The sequence below is a fragment of the Onthophagus taurus genome, chromosome 7, assembly GCF_036711975.1.
Source record: "Onthophagus taurus isolate NC chromosome 7, IU_Otau_3.0, whole genome shotgun sequence".
NCBI classification, from domain to species: domain Eukaryota; kingdom Metazoa; phylum Arthropoda; class Insecta; order Coleoptera; family Scarabaeidae; genus Onthophagus; species Onthophagus taurus.
In genome coordinates, this window is record NC_091972.1 from 2,507,621 (window position 1) to 2,526,493 (window position 18,873).

Consider the following 18,873-nt stretch of genomic DNA (forward strand, 5'->3'; position numbering starts at 1 on the left):
TCGCATTAATTTGATTACATCCTAATTGATTTGCTTCTGCATGAGGACCAAAGCATATGAAGATTTTTTGCTATGTTTAAAATGTGAAACAATCGCTCGGCATTTATTTATTACTTACAAAAAATGATTATTATTAGCGGTGGTATCTCCTAAATCAACTCCGTCTTTTTCTATACCATCTTTCACAGCAAGATTAAGAGTGTGGACTACACAGAAATGGTTTTGTTATTTAAAATTTCGCTAACTGCTTTTTTCATTGAAGCTGCATTGTCTGTAATTATAGTTACTATTGTAGAACTTATCTGCCACTCATCCAATATTTGTTGAATAACATTAGAAATAGCTACTGATATCAAAGCAATATGTGAAATTTTTCCTGGAGGTACCCAGGTGTCCAGAGTCCGGTTATTAAGAATCAAGTATTCTTGGCCAACGCTATAAAGCGATAAAAGTCTTCGGCATAAGCTGTTCCACCTTCACTTTGGTGTTTTGAATGAGGTTGTCTCCTCTTGATCCCGGCGGTTAATATTTATTATTATTATTTCTTGAAGCAGCTAGCCAACAAAAGATGGAGCTAAGTTGTAGACACAATGTTATACTTTTTTTCCAACATCTGAGTCAATTTCTTCCTCGAAGGCAGTTCATAATCGGTATTGAATAATTTGGTGTATTTGCGCAAACCTTTATTTTCGACAATCCTGAACTATTATTTGAATCCAAAAATGGTACAGTTAGCGAGTTTGCTTGAACTGTTTTATTGGAGGTTCAACATCAAAGGCGGTTCGATTAAAATGTTCTAGGCACCGTATCACTGGTGGTCACGCAAAGTGTAAACCTAACTAGAGTTAGTAACAGTCTAAGGCCCGCTTTTACCATCCTCCTGATAAACTATCTAGAGGATAGTTGCCATGGTTACGGCGGTTTTAAGCGCTCTCATTGGCTAAGAGCTGGATTTATCTATCGGATAAATTTATCAAGAGGTGGTAAAAGTGGACCTAACTCGAATTGACTTGAAATAATCTCAACTCACGTTAAGTTTGGTAAATCGAGTTTACCCATCTCTACACTAGACATTGCTTCTAATACAATCTTTAATCTGTAAATTTACGTTTTGTTAACACCGTAATTTCGCTTGTTAATTTTGGGTCTTGGAAAAATCTTCTAGACGAATTCACATCATTAATAGTTCCAAAGCCAGCTTGTGGAATATCTTCTAAAAGACCCATCTGATGTTTGAAAGTTCTCTTGAATTAGCTTTTTAAAAGAATAAGACTTTCTTATAGTATGGTGTGAAATCCAAGTAATGGTCAAAAATTGTTGAGTAAACCAGCATACCATTTTAATTTGCCTGAATATATTAAGGCGCCTGGTATGTCAACCAAATGTGGAAAAACGGAGTTATTTCGTAACTTTTGTGATTTTCTGGACCTTCGCCAAATCAATCATGTACTGAACTGTGACAATCGTCTATTGGATTTGGTTCTGACAAATACTGACCATCAGTTTGATGTTGTTCATGATGATTGTCCCTTCGTCTACGAGGATCAGTACCATCCTGCCTTAGATATTACAATGAATTTACTGACGGCAAATGATGGTTTGCCGAACTTTCCGTCTTTGGGTGGTCGATATAATTTTCGAAGAGCCAACTACTTTACACGGATTGGTTTTTTCTAAATGTGGAGGTTAATGCGGATGATGCTTTGTGAGCTTTTTATAAAAAGTTGTATGAGATTTTGGATTTATTTGTTCCTAAGAGATTGAGTCGGGGATCCTCATACCCTATTTGGTACACCCCAGAAATTAACCGGCTATTAAAGTTGAAAGAGTATTATAGGAGGAAGTGGAGGAGAAGCAATAGTGCTTTCTATTCAGCGGAATATAAAAGACTGAGATGTTTGACTAAACAGAAAATCTCTGATGCGTATACTTCCTTTACTATTAGTGCTGAACAATCGCTTAGTTCTGATCCCCGTAACTTTTGGAATTATATAAGACAGAAAACAACGACCTCTCGACTTCCTGAAAAAATGATGCGTGATAAGTCCACCTACACTGATCCTGAAACAATAGTTAATGCTTTTGCAGATCAATTCTCTGGAGTATATTCTGGTGTCTCTGCTTATAACATGGTTGATGTACACTCTACGTATCCTCCAGTATTTGTTGCCGATGTCACCGAAGAAGAGGTTCTTCATTTCCTAAAAAGGTTACCTAATAAATTTACTGCTGGTGATGATGATCTTCCTGCATTTTTCATTCGTGATTGCTGTGCAGTTTTTGCAGTTCCGCTTCATTTAATAATTAACCTATCCTTAAGCACTTGCTCGTTTCCTAAACTTTGGAAGCGCTCACGCATTGTTCCTGTATTCAAGCATGGCGAACGTACCAACATTACTGATTATCGACCAATATCGTTATTGCCCAATTTCGCTAAGGCATTTGAACAGATTATTTACAAGATGATTTATCCACAGGTTCAGTCATTTGTGTCACCATATCAGCATGGGTTTATCAAGCGTCGTTCGACCATTACCAACCTCGCGGTGGTTACTGAGGTAATTGGTGAATCTTTGGATAGGGGCGGTCAGGTAGATGTGGTATACACTGATTTTTCTAAAGCATTCGACATGATTCATCATGACGTCCTCTTGTATAAACTTAGTGCTTTTGGCTTATCTCCTAAGTTTATGAAACTATTTGCCTCTTACCTATCGGGTCGTATAAATTATGTGTACTACAACGGTTATGCGTCTATGGAGTTTACGGCTAGGTCTGGTGTTCCTCAGGGCTCAAATCTAGGCCCCCTACTATTTGTTATCTTCTTGAATGACCTTCTAGACAAATTTTCATCAAGCGTACTAGCTTATGCGGATGATCTGAAACTATTCCGACCTATTTTTGCGGACCGTGATGTTGTCAGTCTTCAGTCGGATTTGGACGTCTTGGTGGAATGGTGTAACCGTTATCAGCTAAAGATTAATGCCAATAACTGCGGTGCAGTTAGTTTTACACGCAAGCTGTCTCCTCTTCCATCTTCTTATTATATAGAAGGTGTTCTTCTTGAGAAATTATCTACAATCAAGGATCTGGGAGTAACTTTTGACCGCAAATTGTCTTTTGTACCTCACATCGAAAATATTGTATCTTCTGCAGCGAGGATGCTTGGTTTCGTTTTGCGCACCTCGCGTGCTTTTTCTGATATCGGTGTGTACAAGACCCTATTTTCGACCTTTGTATTGTCCAAATTGGAATATGGCTCTGTAATTTGGTCGCCACATTATGTGTGTCATAGACTTATATTGGAGAGAATTTAGAGGAGATTTCTCAAATATTTGTCTCTACGCCTGGACGGATCATACCCGGATCGTGGAATGGATTACGCATCCCTGCTGCGGCGTCACAATTTTTCTGCACTAGACGTAAGAAGAGATGACCAGTGCATCAAGTTTTTGCAGAAGTTAGTGCAAGGTGAATTGGATTATGGTTGGTTGTTGTCGCAACACGTAGTACAAATCAGTTTTATTTGAGGAATTGCAAATCCAATGTTTTAGCCAACTCCCCGGTGCAGAGGATGTGTAAACTAACTAACAATCAATAATAGTGTAAGAGTGTTTATGTGAATTATATTTGTTTTATGGCATGTGTTATTTCTTATTTTCTTTTTCTTGTAATATTGTCCTGTAATTGATCTTTGTTGGGCAATAAAGTGAATTATTATTATTATTATTACCATATGCAATCAAAATGAGCAGATTTAGCCAGCAATAGTTGGTTTTGCCATTAAAAAAGCGAAGAGTGAAGAGCAAGTAAATCTGCTTTTCAGAAAGAAACTGCCTTGTAGAACATTTATTGTACGCCAAGAAAAGTTATTTTTAGTATTGACACATTTTGACATCTTCTAATAAACTTCCAAATAATCAAATTTCTTGTCACCTACAAAAAGAAATGTAAAAAGTGTGTTTAAAATGTTTTATCATCACTAGCCTGTGCTCACACATATGTATTAGATATTGACTGGTTTAAATACAATACTCTGAAAATTGTCAAAATGCAAACACAGATTTCATACCCCACTTTAACTTTAGCAAAATTGAATTTTGGCTTTAAATGCGTTTGCTCAAATTCCATTTAGCTAATATTTATTATTATCAAAACGTCGAACGGGAATTTATTAAATGCACAACAAACAATGTGGTTATACTACAACTAGTATTTATTAGCAAATATGTAGCTTTCGACGTTAGTATTCATGCGGAATCGCCACAGAACTTACACTTTGATTGTATTAAAGCTTCCAATTTATGTGTATTCAAACTCTGTGTAAATTTAATATTCGGAAATCGAATAATTAACGTTAAACTTTTAATATTTATATATAATTATGTTTGAAGTTGCGTTTTGAGACTTACCAATTTTTTATGTACACGACAAGTTTGTTTTAGTATTTTTGAACCTCTTTTTATGTAATTATTCGGTTTGTCCGTCGTTAATCTGAATGCCGACGCTAACCAATTTGGACCAGTCATAATTTAAACAATTATTCCCGGTTTAATGGCGAACAGAAACTAGGAAAAAATGCCGCATCGTGACGCTCCACGAAATACTAGCGAAATAGCAGATGTTGTTGGGTACTACGTGCGTTATACCAGTGTTAACCAAATTTTAAAACTCAACTACTGTTTTTAAGTTATTACATTTTTAAAAATACGATTTTTTTTAATGGTAGCAGGATTTAGATGGGATCATATTTTGTAACTTTAATTAAGTCTTTGAAACGATTATGTTGACGATATTGTTTGGGAATCGCTGTTGGTAAAACGCATTCGCGAACCAGAACCGTTGCAATTTAATAATTCGTAATTAGGAATGTGCGTCACGTTTTTCTAGTTAAATCGGGGGGGTCCAGAGAGCGCGCGCGGTGATTTTTGTTTTATGACGTCACTGCTCTCGGAATACAGATGCGCCGACCATATGGCGGTTTAAAATCCAATTATCGCCATCGACGTCTTTCTAATTGCCGAATTCGAGTTTGATCACGCATAAATATTTTCGTTTCGTAACTGCTTCTAATCCTTTTGTTCTCTATTTGCAGATCATGGAACCGAAGCTCGTCAAGGAAGAAACGGCCGAGAAGGACGCCGCCGGTAGTAATTTTATTGATACTTCAACCGTAATGAGAACTAGATCTTCGAAAGGTAAGATTATTTTGGTTTTTATGAAACGAAATACATAAAAAAATTGAAAATTTATGCCGAGTTGTCGCACTAAAAACTAAAGTTGTTAGTATTAATGTCCACGGGGTTGTAGATCACTTTAACTGGCTGTTTATGTTAACATACGGGTCGCAACACCAGAAAAGAGTGCTAATTGGAAGGATCCGCACCTGAGTCCGATCCTGCGCGAAACAACGCGAAACTGTGTAAACATTTGGGTTTAGCCCTACGTTTCTTAAGACGGCTAAATCAGAATGATACTAGTTCTAGTTCTTCTGATAATTCTAGTTTGACACTAGCACTATTACTATGTAGAACTAACACTATACTATGTAGTACTAGTGACAGTGCAAGTGTAAAACTAGAACTAACACTATACTATGTAGTACTAGTGACAGTGCAAGTGTAAAACTAGAACTAACACTATACCTAGAACTAGAATCATTCGGGTTTAGCCGCACGTCTCTTAAGACGGCTAAACCCAAATGATTCTAGTTCTACTATATAATCTAATATACTTTTTTAATACGTATGTTTAACCTTTCAATTACTTCAATAAAAATAAGCAACAATCTAACGCTGAATAACAATTAAAACTGGAACTAACACTAGCCCTAGAACTAGAAATATCCGGGTCGGGTTGGGTTGGGTCTGAAGACGCACGGCTAACCCCGAAACTTTCTAGTTCTAGATCTAGTGTTAGTTCTAGTTTTATACTAGCACTATTACTATGTAAAACTATAGTAGACGCCACGAGAGCTGGCAGTAAATCATCGTTTTCCGCTCTTACAAATGCCATACGTAGTAAATTAAAATTCACAAACCGCTATATGTCTGCTGTACAATTCAAATAGCCACGTCGAAAAAGTACGTCTGTTCTTCTAAGGGATGTAACTCTATAATTATAACCTGAAATCGAAATGTCTTGTGAGCGTTGTCAATAATTAATGAATAAATTATGAATCACTGTTTAAATAAAACTTACTTAATCCTTTGTGTCCCAAGAAGTCAAACATTTTGAAACTTTGTGACAGAATCAGACAGAATTAAAACGCTATCAAAATACACTCAGTAAAGGCCTTTGGAATAAAATTTTAGCAAAATATGCAATCCCCTAAAAAGATGCTAATTCAAAAATTCCTGGAAACCGTGTTTATTGAAATTAAGAAATAAAACTTATTTTAAATTGAAGCTTGAAGCTTTCTGTTTAAATCGATGTATAACAATCGATGGGTTGAATTAAAAAAATATTGAGAAAAAGAGTATTGAGTTAAAACTAACATTTTCGTATAACCTAAAAGTGTCAAAAAAGATGCTAATTTAAAAATTCCTGGAAGCCGTATTTATTGGAATTAAAGAATAAGACTTATTTTAAATTAACGCTCAAAGCTTTCTCTTTAAAATGATGTATAATAATTGTTGGGTTGGATTGGAAAAATATTGACAAAAAACATGTTGAAACAAAACTTACATTTTCGTATAACGTAAGAGTGCCAAAAAAGATGCTAATTTAAAAACTCCTGGAAGCCGTATTTATTGAAATTAAGGAATGAAACTTATTTTAAATTAACGCTCAAAGCTTTCTCTTTAAAATGATGTATAATAATTGTTGGGTTGGATTGGAAAAATATAGAGAAAAAAAAAGTTGAAATAGAACTTATATTTAAAAGAGTCTAGCTAATTTAAAAATTCTTAGAAACTATGTTTATTGAAATTAAGGAATGAGACTTATTTTAAATTTAAGCTCAATGTTTAGTTTTTAAAATGATCTGTAATAATCACACCTAATAACCATTTATCAAAGAAATACCTTCTTGAACAACAAAATTCAACAGCACCACTTTTCACTAAACTTCTAACCTCACATCTCGATGAATAACTTTAAAGTGTACCTAAAAATCCTACACTGCGGATTGCGACGTTTCTTATACAGATTATTTCTTGTATACACTTGTATAGTAGAAAGTACCGACAGCTCTAAATGCACCGAATAGATAACTACAGTTTAAAATTACCGGTACTTTAAAGTACCGTCGGGACACAAAGGGTTAATCCCTTGCGACCTGTAAATAACCTTCTAAAGTATTTGATAAATAAATAAATAATTACATAAGTTTTATTATAAATTAATATTAACGATTTTTCGCTGCTTAACCTCTCCTAAATTTGACAATGTTTGACATATAACCTCCATTACTAACCTAACATACATTTAAATGTCTGTGGTGAAATAATCTAAGTCGTACGTCCATATCTTAATTCATACCATTTTTAAACGTCAAGTCACTGCCAGCTCTCGTGGTTTCTACTATAACACTATACTGTAATAAAATCCCTGTTTCCGAAGAAACAGAAAAAAGACTAATTAAATTTAAGAAATTTACTATATTGGTCTTGGATTGAACCAACGAGAGAGATAGCTTGCGCAAGGTGATCGAACCGAGATAGACATAGAAGCGTACTGACATATAATGGGCGTGCGTTAATTTATAAGATAAAAAACTATCAATTAGAAGTAACATTTATAATACTTACAGGTGATGTGAAACTGTATTATCGCGAACTTTGCACACGAAACAATACATTTTTAAACATAACGGTGTGACTGGCTGTGACACAACAAAACGATAAACGTCAGGTTTGACACTTTTGTGCGCATGCGCCCGTCTGTTTAGTACCGTTTTATGTCTATCTTTGTTACACTTTCACATTATCGCTTTCCATCTGCGTCTATTCACCTTGAGCCACATTTTTGTTAGTAGACATATTCAGTTAGCTCAATCCATATTATATATAATCAAAGGATTAGACTATAAGTAATTAGTTTTGTTATGATTTTCTTTTAGTTTTAAGAAAAATTAGGACGATGTGCAAGAAAAAGGTAATTCATTGAAGTCTATGACCTTCAAATTTTGACCTTGACATTTACATTTTGACAGGTATTGATTTTGGCGACTTTTCAGACGATTTCCGATTCTAAAACCATGCGAGATCGATAGATCGTGTCGATTTAGCCCTTAGGCCGCAATTTCATCCATTTCTGAATCATTTTATATATTTAAATTCCATTTTTTTTCTTTCCAAACTTTAACATCAAATTACGAATTTCTCGAAGGAATTTGACACCCGAAAGTGCGATTATCTAAAAGAACGAAAAATTAGCTACAAAGTTACAAAATCTTAATCAAATTTAAAGTTTATTAATAATTTCGAATATTTTCAAAGTTGATAGTTATTTTCTTTAAAAAATTCAATCATTTTGGTTAACCTGTGTAATTTATAATTCCCGCCATTTTATCAACCAATCAGAGAGCCCAGAATCAAACTGAAGCGATGAAATTCGGATATCCAAGAAGCCTTTGTCCAAAAAGGGTATATAAGGCCGCGCATATTTGACATCGGGAGAGTTCAATTTTGGTTAGAGCGAAGCGTTGTCGAATCTACGTCAATTTAACCTAAAAATTTCTAACCTAAGCTTGAACTTAGAATTTTTTTTTTGACAACTCAATTTACTTTTATCTAGTAAAAGTAAACAAGTGTTTCTAAATTATCTTCGAAGAAATCGAAACCATACCTGAGATCGAGTCCAATGTTCCATCCTGTTCCCGAAGAACCCGAGAACTAAATTTCCCGAGAATCCTAAACTTCTAACACCGAAGAACATCCATCCCGCAAGACCAAGGTCAACCAACCATTTTTAACTGACATGTCACACCTCCGGAAACAAGTTAAGTGAACATAATTTCCTTTTATCGAACTCTTTAATTTTTATAACCCTCGCGATTAAAATTAAAAAAAAATCAATCTTAAAAGACCCTTATAAATTAACGTGTATCACGTCAATTTCAACACTCTTATAAAGGAGTTACCTCTTTCTTGCACAGATTTCTTTATGCTCTATTTTATATTTAGTTCGTAAATTTAAAAATTTAGTTATAGATGTCTCCATGAACTTGCGTTTTATTCTTTTTTTTTGTCTCTGAGATTCATGTTCTTTAATTTAACAAAAAAAAAATAATTAATTTAAATCGAACAAAATAAAATAATACAATACCTAGAACTAGAATCATCTAAAGACGACTAAACCCGAATGATTCTAGTTCTAGGTATAATGTTAGTTCTAGTGTTATACTTGCACTGTCACTACAACTAACATTAGATTTAGAACTAGAAACATTTGGGTTTAGGCGTACGTCTCTTAAGACTAGAATGGATCTAGTTCTTAGTCTAGCGCTGCATAACAATTAAAACTGGAACTAACACGTTTAGCCGTGCGTCTTCATACTAAACCCGTATGTTTCTAGTTCTAAATCTAGTTTTAGTTCATATTCTATGCTAACTACCGCTATCTATCACTACTATTTAGCCGTACCTTAAGAGCGGTACGGCTTAACGGAATGTTTCTAGTTCTAGGTCTAGCATTAGTTCTAGTTTTTGTGCTAGTGTTAGTCTAATTTTATTTGTTATTCAGGGCAAATAATTTTATTGATACTTCAAATTCAATTTATTTTGTCTACAAAGGCAGTACAATTCGTTACAAAAGAAAAGAACATAGACCAATACAAAATGCAAAATCTCTAGACAACAGTGTCAAACAAATTTTCGCAACTCTTTCTTAATTTCTTTATAAAATTTCATACAATTCAAAGACTTTATACAATTCGGTAACTTATAAAATTTCGTGTCGTGATAATCAACACCTTCTTGTGTTGTTTTAAGGCGATGTATCATAGTCCTACAGATGACAGTTTTTCGGATAATTAGTTTTATTTTTATGCACAAAATCCAAGCATGTTAACACATCTTTTGAAAGACAGCTTACAACTTTCCATCTGTCCGAGGCCATCAAGCGCACGCACACACCTCTTGAAGCAAAAATATTCTCTGCATTGCCGAGGCCGATCCCCACACTGCAATGAAAAAGCCGTTTTGGCGACTTCTAGTGTAGCACAATGTGTCAATCTGCGCACCAAAAACACCACACCCGCCAACCGAGTACACAACGCACTTATATGTTCCCCCCAATTTAATGAGGTATCGAACATCAGGCTGAGAAGCATTACAATAATCTAATCTTGTTTGTGGAAGAAGTCTATTTGCACATAATCAGTCACCAGCAGAGACGAGTGTTACTACTATTCTCAATATCCTCGGCAGCATTATTATTATTATTATTGCTACCGGGCTGAGGAGAGCGGCCTCTCTCGTTACCGCGACCTATAAGATTTATTGTAACTTTAGCCCTCCAAAGGTTTAGGGCAAATGTAGGTCCTTAATAAACCTTAGTATTGTCCTGAGGTCTTGAACCTTTATGTCGGTAGGTAACAGGGGAGTTTTACCGAAGACGTTGTGTCTTAGACGGCCTCTGGCGACGCAATTGCACAGTATATGTTCAGCAGTTTCTGACTCGTCGTTGCATAGTCGACAAGTTTGATCCTCAGCTTGTCCAATGTGGAAGAGGTGGTATTTTAGGGGCACATGGCCGGTTAGGTAGCCTGAGAGCGTTCTTAGATCCCCTTTGCTGAGGCATAAAACCTCTTTGGTTTTGTTTTGCGACTGAGTTATCATACTCTTCGCTTGTCTGTGACCTGGAAGTTCTTTCCAGAGTAAGGCTATCTTTGAAGCCTCCCAGTAGTTGTTGATTATTTGTTTTAGGCGAGTTCTCTCAGGTTGTTGGTACACTCTCTGATCAGTGCGGAGCCACAGCTGTAGGCCTGAATTGCCTTTAAGGCGGCCCGACTGTCTGTGAAAATGTTTATGGATGCACTTTTTTGTCCCTTCTGTAGGTTCAAAGCGGTGCAGAAATTTATAGCAAGAACTTCTGCTTGGAAAATTGTTAAGTTCGAGCTGAGGGGCAATTTGATGTGGCTATTTGGTCCACTGATGCCCATGCCTACTCCAGATCTTACTGTCTTTGAAGCATCGGGGTACCAGGCTAGGGCTCCTCTTTTTAGTTGAGGCCCTCCCTTCGCCCAATCATCCCTGCTACTAAATATGACCTTATACGGTTGGTTGAAGCGTTTGAAGCCTCGGCAGCATACTCTCGAACTACAAAGGAAGTATCATTCGCATAGAGACATGACATAGCACTTTCTACACTTTTTGGGAGATCATTTATATAAACTATAAATAGAAGGGGACCAAGTATTGATCCCTGGGGAATACCCCATTTGCATTCTATCATCTCAGAGAGATTCGAATTCCACCTGACACACTGATATCGTCCGGATAAATACGATTCTAGCAATCTATTAGTTTTTTCCCTGATGCCATAAGAATCAAGTTTAGACAAATTTGTTCAAATACCTTAGAAAAGGCCGGAAAGAGTGCAATCGTTTTTGTTTCCTTTCTTATAGACCGAGTTATTTTGGCAATTTTGAGTTTGTCCGGAAACACTCCATCGTCCACACATTTATTGAACATTATAGCCAGAGGCTGCGCAATTTCCTCAGCTACTTCCTTGATCATAATAGCGGTAAAGTCATATATGTCTTGACTATGGCTTCGTTTCATATTTTTAATAATGAAATCTCTTCAGCTTTTGTTGATCTTTCTTAAGTAATCCTCAGGATGAGTCGAGGACATCGTGATCGTGTCGAGCAGTGAAAAAAGCTCAGTTGAAAAATGCTCACTGAAACCAGGAGCGTCTAAATCATTATTAGCTTGTGATTTCTTTTCCTTAGTGCCTTTTTCTGCGCTTATTATCTCCCACATTTTCTTATTTTTGTTGGCAGCTCTCAGAATTTTGTTTCTTTTTTTCATTATTCACCAGTAGTAGATATTTCCGCTTACAGATATTATAAATTTCGTAACTTTGAGCATCTCTCTTACTCGTAGCCGTAATGAGAACTAGATCTTCGAGAGGTAAAATTATTTTGGTTTTTATGAAACGAAATACATAAAAAAATTTCTGCCGAGTTGTCACACTGAAAACTAAAGCTCTTTATAAATATTAACGTCCGCGGTGTTATAGATCACTTTAACCGGCTGTTTATGTTAAGGCTTATCCGACAATTTATAGATATTACAGCCGGTACGGGCTGCAACGCCAGCAAAGACTGCTAATTGGAAGGATCCGCACCTGAGCCCGATCCTGCGCGATCCGACGCGAAATTGTGTAAACCCAAAAATTTCTGGTGACTAAGTTACCCATCATATTTCATTGCGCACTTAAATTTATTAAAACAAACATAAATCATTAAAACTATTTAATAGGAACAAAGATTTTTTTAGAAGCGAAATTTTGGAGAACTAAACGAGAGTATATTCGATAGCAAACAAGCACCCACAGGTTGTAGTTGATGAAGGTACCCGCTTCCGAAAGATCCCGTATCCCCACAGTTTTAGCAGTGCGAACAAAAACAGCAGCTGAATATAAAACCCGTATGCCTCGGGAACGATTTAAAACCAGCACGTCTCCGTTCTGATAAACTTTTATCTCTCCCCAACCACTTCGGCTCTTATTATTGCCTCATTATCATTCGTTGGGTAGTTTTAGGAGAAATGGTCTTCTCTACAGCTGAGATAACTTCCAATTTTCCGCTGATGTTAGAGGGATGATGTAAAAGGAAAATTATCTTTTAGCATCGTTAGGCTTTAAGAAATTATTTATATTTTTTTTAATTTACATAATCTAATACATTATTAAATATTTAGTTAATAGTTATTTATATTACAAGTGGGCTAGAAGCATAATTACCGAGTAGACCGAGTGGTGTAATCACATGAGTACTGTAATTATGCTCTAGCCCACGTGTGATATACAGCATTTTATCTACGACTGCTAAAAATTACTAAAAAATCAATTTCTTTAAAAAAGTCTATTTGACATTTATAAAAATATTTTGAAATGATTGTTGACAATTTTGAATTGTCAGTTTCAACAACATGTTTACTCATCTGGAATAAGTGTTTTGAAATGTAAAACCATAACAATTAATGTTTATAATAAATAGTATTGTTCCTCTGTAAGTAGATAACACTTTTTCTTTTGTATTGTTGCTCGTTTCAATAAATTAAGTCTGTTCTGATTAGGCTAAAAATGCGTTACGTAATGAAACCAGTGCGGTAATGAACTTCATTACGTAACTCACCACCTCAAATGAGTGCGGTAATGATGACTTATCCAAGCAGTCGTAGATAAAATATTTTTATTCTTCGTTTTGATTCAACAACTTTACTGAAGCCAACCTAATAAAAACTTATTATTACTATGTACATAGACTGTGTTTTACTTGGTATACGTATAAAGGTAATTACCTTAATGGGTTCTCAACTACATTAAAAATTAAATATTAACAAAAAAAAAGTTACTCGCCCCGACTCGACGCTCGTTTAATGAGTCATCACTAGCTTTCGAGTTCTTTGTGGTGATAACTGAACCGCGACTAGGGGAAATGTATGAAGAAGAAAAAAAGGGATTAACGTACCGAGAAAAACAAGCGGATGATAAAAAGTTCCCGTCACTTTACCGGAGGCGCAGCGCACAAAAGGGACCACAGATGCACCGTTTCCAGTAGGAAAATATCGAACGAGACAACCTGTTTCGCGATTCAAGCGCAGTCATGCACACTTTCCTTAGCGCGGGATTAGGAAAGGATACTCTACCGCTCTGACGACGCCGCAGGACATCGATCTTTCCTCTCCCTCTATTTCCCTTTATCATCAACATCCCCTTTGGTGAGTTTACAAAAACAATTGCGAACATCTTTGGCCTAAAACTACAAAAAGGTCAATTTTAATAACATATCATTAAATTAAATAATCGAAATAAATATCCGCTTGACAAATAATTGCCTCTTTCTTTGAAGAGTGTGGGCGAATAAACAGTTGTCGCTGCGGATGGGTTATGGGGGCGAAACGAGGGGTTAGATAGTAGGTTGGATTGGGGGGATGGTTGGTAAAGAGCACCCGAGAGTGAGAACGGGAACAGTTGCTTCGTGAGGACCGACAGTGGGCGTGAGAGTAGCGCGAGTCGCGGGATTCCCGCAAAGGCACGTTCCCATTAGTTGCTAATCCCGTTGACGTCCGTTGTTCTTGCAAGAGACGATCGCCGTCGAAACGTCGAGACGTCGACCTTTTCCAACTCCTTCAAGATAGTTGATGAAGCTTCCTCAACCAAGTCGATCTCTACTTTTGAAATATTCTGCTTTTGAATATTCATAGAAAATTTGTAACTATTTCTAGACTTTTCTTAATACCAATGTGATACCACTTGAATTTTTGAGTTCAACTGCATGTTCTTGTAATATGTATTATTTGAAGATCCTTGTTTTGGACAATGACAAAATATGGTTTATACGCGTATAGGTACACACAGAAACGATTTTAATTCTTGGTAAACGCTGCATAACAATTAAAACTAGAACTAACACTGAGGGCTGGATTAACCAGTAGGGGCCCGGTTCTGGTTTGATATTGCATAGGCTTTCGTTCGATAAGAAAATCAAGAAAATTAAACATATGAAGCTTTTTATGTCTTAAAATTGCTAAAAAAATGTTTCAAGTAACCCCGTTTAATTGGACTTGTTAATTGATTTATTGATTTATGAAGAAACAAATGAAAATAAAATACTATTTTACTGCGAGACTCTTATATGCGAGTTCAAATTCTGACTGGAAAAATTTTACGAGGACTTTAAAAAGTCGTGAAGAATCTAAAGTGCATATAAAGTCAATATATGAAGTTAAAGAATCAAATTCAAAATGAAGAACTCTACTGGCTAAAAGTCTTGGAACGTATACTAGCCACTATAAAGTTTTGGACGAAAATATAGGTAGCCGTTTCAACGGCAACCCAACTTTGATGATTTTTTGGCAGAACATTTACGTCGATTTGGAAATCAGGGAAGAGGTTCTGTTAGTTATTTGTCTCATCACATATGTGATGAATTTATTGAAATAATTAGAGATAGAATGTTAGTCCATTCAGTGGTGAAATTAAGGCAGCCAAATACTTTGACATTATCGTCGATTCAACACCAGACGTAAGCCATTGTGATCAACTTAGTCTAATTTTAAGATACGTACATGAGGGACAAATAACAGAACGATTCGTAGGCTTCATTAAACTGCAAAATCACACAGGGGTATGACAATGCAGCCAACATGTCTGGAAAATACAATGGCTTACAGGCAAAAATAAGAATATTATCTCCTACCGCTATTTATGTACCCTGTACTCATTAAATTTAGTACTCAATTTTGCATGTGAGTCGTCTTTAGAAGTTGCTAATTACTTTAATATGGTGCAAGGTATTTATATTTTTTTTTCATCGTCTACACATAGATGGCAAAAATTAGCACAAAAAGGTAACCCAACTCCCATGCGTTTAAATGATACCAATCTGCACGTCATGATTCTGTTTATGCTTTATTTGTCAACATTTGTAAATGACGAAACTGAAAAACCCATAAGTAAGAGTGAAGCTTCAACTCTTCTTAAAAACAGAAAATTTTGAATTTGTCTTGTTGACAATTATATGGTCGAAAATTCTGGAGAGTAATATTAGACTTTTTTTGGGGCCCAAAAATATAGATCGCCTCGGGCCCACAAAAGGTGCGATACGGCCCTGCTAACACTAAACCTAGAACTAGAAAACATCGGGTTTAACCGTCTAGCGACGAATCTAGTTTTGAAAAACAGTTAAGACTAGAACTAAATACTAGACCTAGAACTACAATCATTTGGGTTTAGCCGTCTTTAGAGACGCACGGCTAAACCCAAATGATTGTAGTTCTAGGTCTAGTGTTAGTTCTAGTTTTACACTAGCACTGTTACTATGTACAGTATGTTAATTAATTATCGTACCCAATATCATCACTGCAAGTATGCAACCAATATGACAGTATTTTTATTGCAACACACGATTTGCGTATGATACGCATTGCACTGTGATATTGGTTGTATACTTGCAATGATGACGTCGGATACGATAATTAATTAACACACTGTAGAACTAACACTATACCTAGGACTAGAATCATTTGGGTTTAGCCGTGCGTCTCTATAGACGGCTAAACCCGAATGATTCTAGTTCTAAATATAGTGTTAGTTCAACTTTTATACTTGCACTGTCACTAGAACTAACACAAGACCTAGAACTAGAATCATTCGGGTTTAGCCGTACATCTCTTTTAAGATCCAAATAATTCTAGTTCTTGTTCTAGCGCTGCATAACAATTAATACTAGAACTAGAAAATATTGGGTTTAGCCGTCTAGCGACAAATCTAGCGCTAAATAACAATTAAAACTAAAACTAACACTAAAATTCAACTGTATCTTCTTGTAATTATACATATCATTTGCAGATCCTTGTTTTAGACAGTGACAGAATATGGTTTATACATGTATAGGTACACACACAAAGCGGCTACTCATATATGCCTTTAGGGTCATACTCGACGACCTGGTCAGCTTTGAACATTAGAATAAATTGTAATTAACCTGGGGAGTTGGCCACTTTGATCCCGCGATGTCGACGCGGAGGGGAAAAGGGTGACTTTCCGCAATACACGCACTTGTATCGAGTGGCTTCGACGTTTCCCGAAATAAACCGCGCGTTTCGGCTCCGTTAATATTTAACAGTCGCATTACTAACGCAATAATAATTTATGGGGAAATATGGGAGTTAACGGTGGTAATAATTGATGTGTCTATAAAAAGGGAAAACGGTTAGTCGCTTGAAGGGAGGATGATGTTAGAAGGAAAATGGACAAGGGGAGAGGAGACCAAGTCCGAACAGTGTTATTGCGAATCTTCTGCATATGCCAGCGGTATCTTCGCCCAGATGACGCCCTCGGATTTGCACCGTCGCGACGGCACGTGCGACCAATGGTGACGGAGCCAGAATCCGGACGTGTTCATTATTACATTTTTAATGCGATCAATATTGCGGATGTTTCTTTTTCGGACTATTTAAGAATGATTTTACAAATTCTTTGTACTTTGAAATAAATCAAACTTTCATACTGTGTGTTTAGATGCCTATCGTGGATGATATCATACGGTCCAGGCCGGTGTGCGGATTTGAACGCAGTACGTTCGGTCCCATTACCGTATCCGACCGCATCCGAGGTACTTTATGACGTGCATTGTCCAGCCATCTGTGTAAACCAGATTTCCGTGGCTATCTGTAAACAGGTGATTTCGTTTTAAATGACGCTCCCCGCAACACGTGCGCTACCGCCGCCCGTCGAGCCCGCATGGTCAACGCGCGGTAATAGTTGAACGAACGTGGTACCCCACACTATAGGCCGTTACGATAAATAAGTTTGTATTGGCTTTGCACGGACGCTCTAGATACGTTACATCAGTTTCCCCAAATTGCAAAACAACAAATAGTTTTATGCAGAATTCCCTAACTGATGATATCAGATACTTTGCCTAAATTACAATATTTATAAAATAATGAAGTATTCAAAGTGTTTAATCAGCAAATTAAGTTGAACGGAAATAGAATAGAATAAACTTCATTGTGCCAATGCCAGGGCTTACACTCGTCATATACAAAAATTAACTCAAATTACATAGTAACACTGCTACTTTGATATGACATCATTCATCGACTGAGTAGAACGCATTTCTTAGCAAAAACTCCCTCATAACATTTAAAAGTTTATTTTTCTGGAGTGTTCTAATTTCCGAGGGTAATTTATTATATAAGACCTGACAAGTATATCTATAGCTTTTTTTCAGTTGACAAAGGTCAACATCAATATTTCCGCAGTTTCGCGTCTCATAATTATGCAGGTCAGCATGCGCGCAGTAGTTATTTCTGTTATTGTAAATGTATAAAAGACATTCCAAAATAAACACAGATGGTACTGTCAAAACTTTCAGCTGTCTGAAGACGTGAAGGCAATCATCTCTATAGTTCAGCTTTGAAATGACCCTTAAAGCTCTGCGCTGTAGACCAAATATGTGGGAGTTAGCTGTGCTTCCCCCCAAGCAATTATACAATAACTTATAATTGAGTGAATCAATACGACATAGGCGGTTCTAGCTACCTCAGCAGACACCAAAACAACCAATCTGCGTAATAAGAAAATGTTTCGGGCTATCAATTGGTACAAAATAATGTAATGGCACTAATCGACTGCGTCTCTCCTGAGTTACTAATTCGTAAATTTAGTGCCTTCAATATGGACATCAGCAGCATAAATCTTCTCGAATCTTATTTAACGAACAGATCATAATATGTTTCACATGGCGGTCTAGAGTCCGGTCGTCTTCCACTTAGGTATGGTGTACCTCAGGGCTCAGTACTGGGCTAATCCTGTTTTTGATATTTATCAACGACCTACCCAGTAACAATCCACGTGATTCCGACCTCATCCTTTTTGCTGATGATACAACCGTAATGGTCTCCTCACCAGATGCCGATGCTTTGCGTCACCGCATACAAGCCTGCATCTCAAATTGGGTTCAGGCCAACCGACTAAGCATGAATAGAGAAAAAACACAAACTTTAAACTTTTCACTTAAACGTCTCAGGTCGTGTTCGGAGCCGGTCAAGTTCCTGGGGGTCTATCTTGACTCTGGTTTGACGTAGAAGGCCGACATTAACCAGTTGACGAAAAAACTGAATACCATGGTATTTGTCATTCGGAGACTGAGAGACCTTCTCCCTTGTCTCTTATATGTCAAGGGTAATA

At 36.5% G+C, this 18,873-nt stretch overlaps 1 protein-coding gene across 1 annotated transcript in view; it reads left to right on the plus strand.

The window, feature by feature from the left end:
• LOC111424431 (CBFA2/RUNX1 partner transcriptional co-repressor nervy) overlaps nt 1–18,873 on the plus strand; it is a 97,651-nt gene that overhangs the window by 40,917 nt on the left and 37,861 nt on the right. Inside the window, exon 2 of the mRNA XM_023057952.2 lies at nt 5,096–5,198. Within this exon, the coding sequence (XP_022913720.1) occupies nt 5,096–5,198 (103 nt within the window). The remainder of the gene's footprint in view (nt 1–5,095; nt 5,199–18,873) is intronic.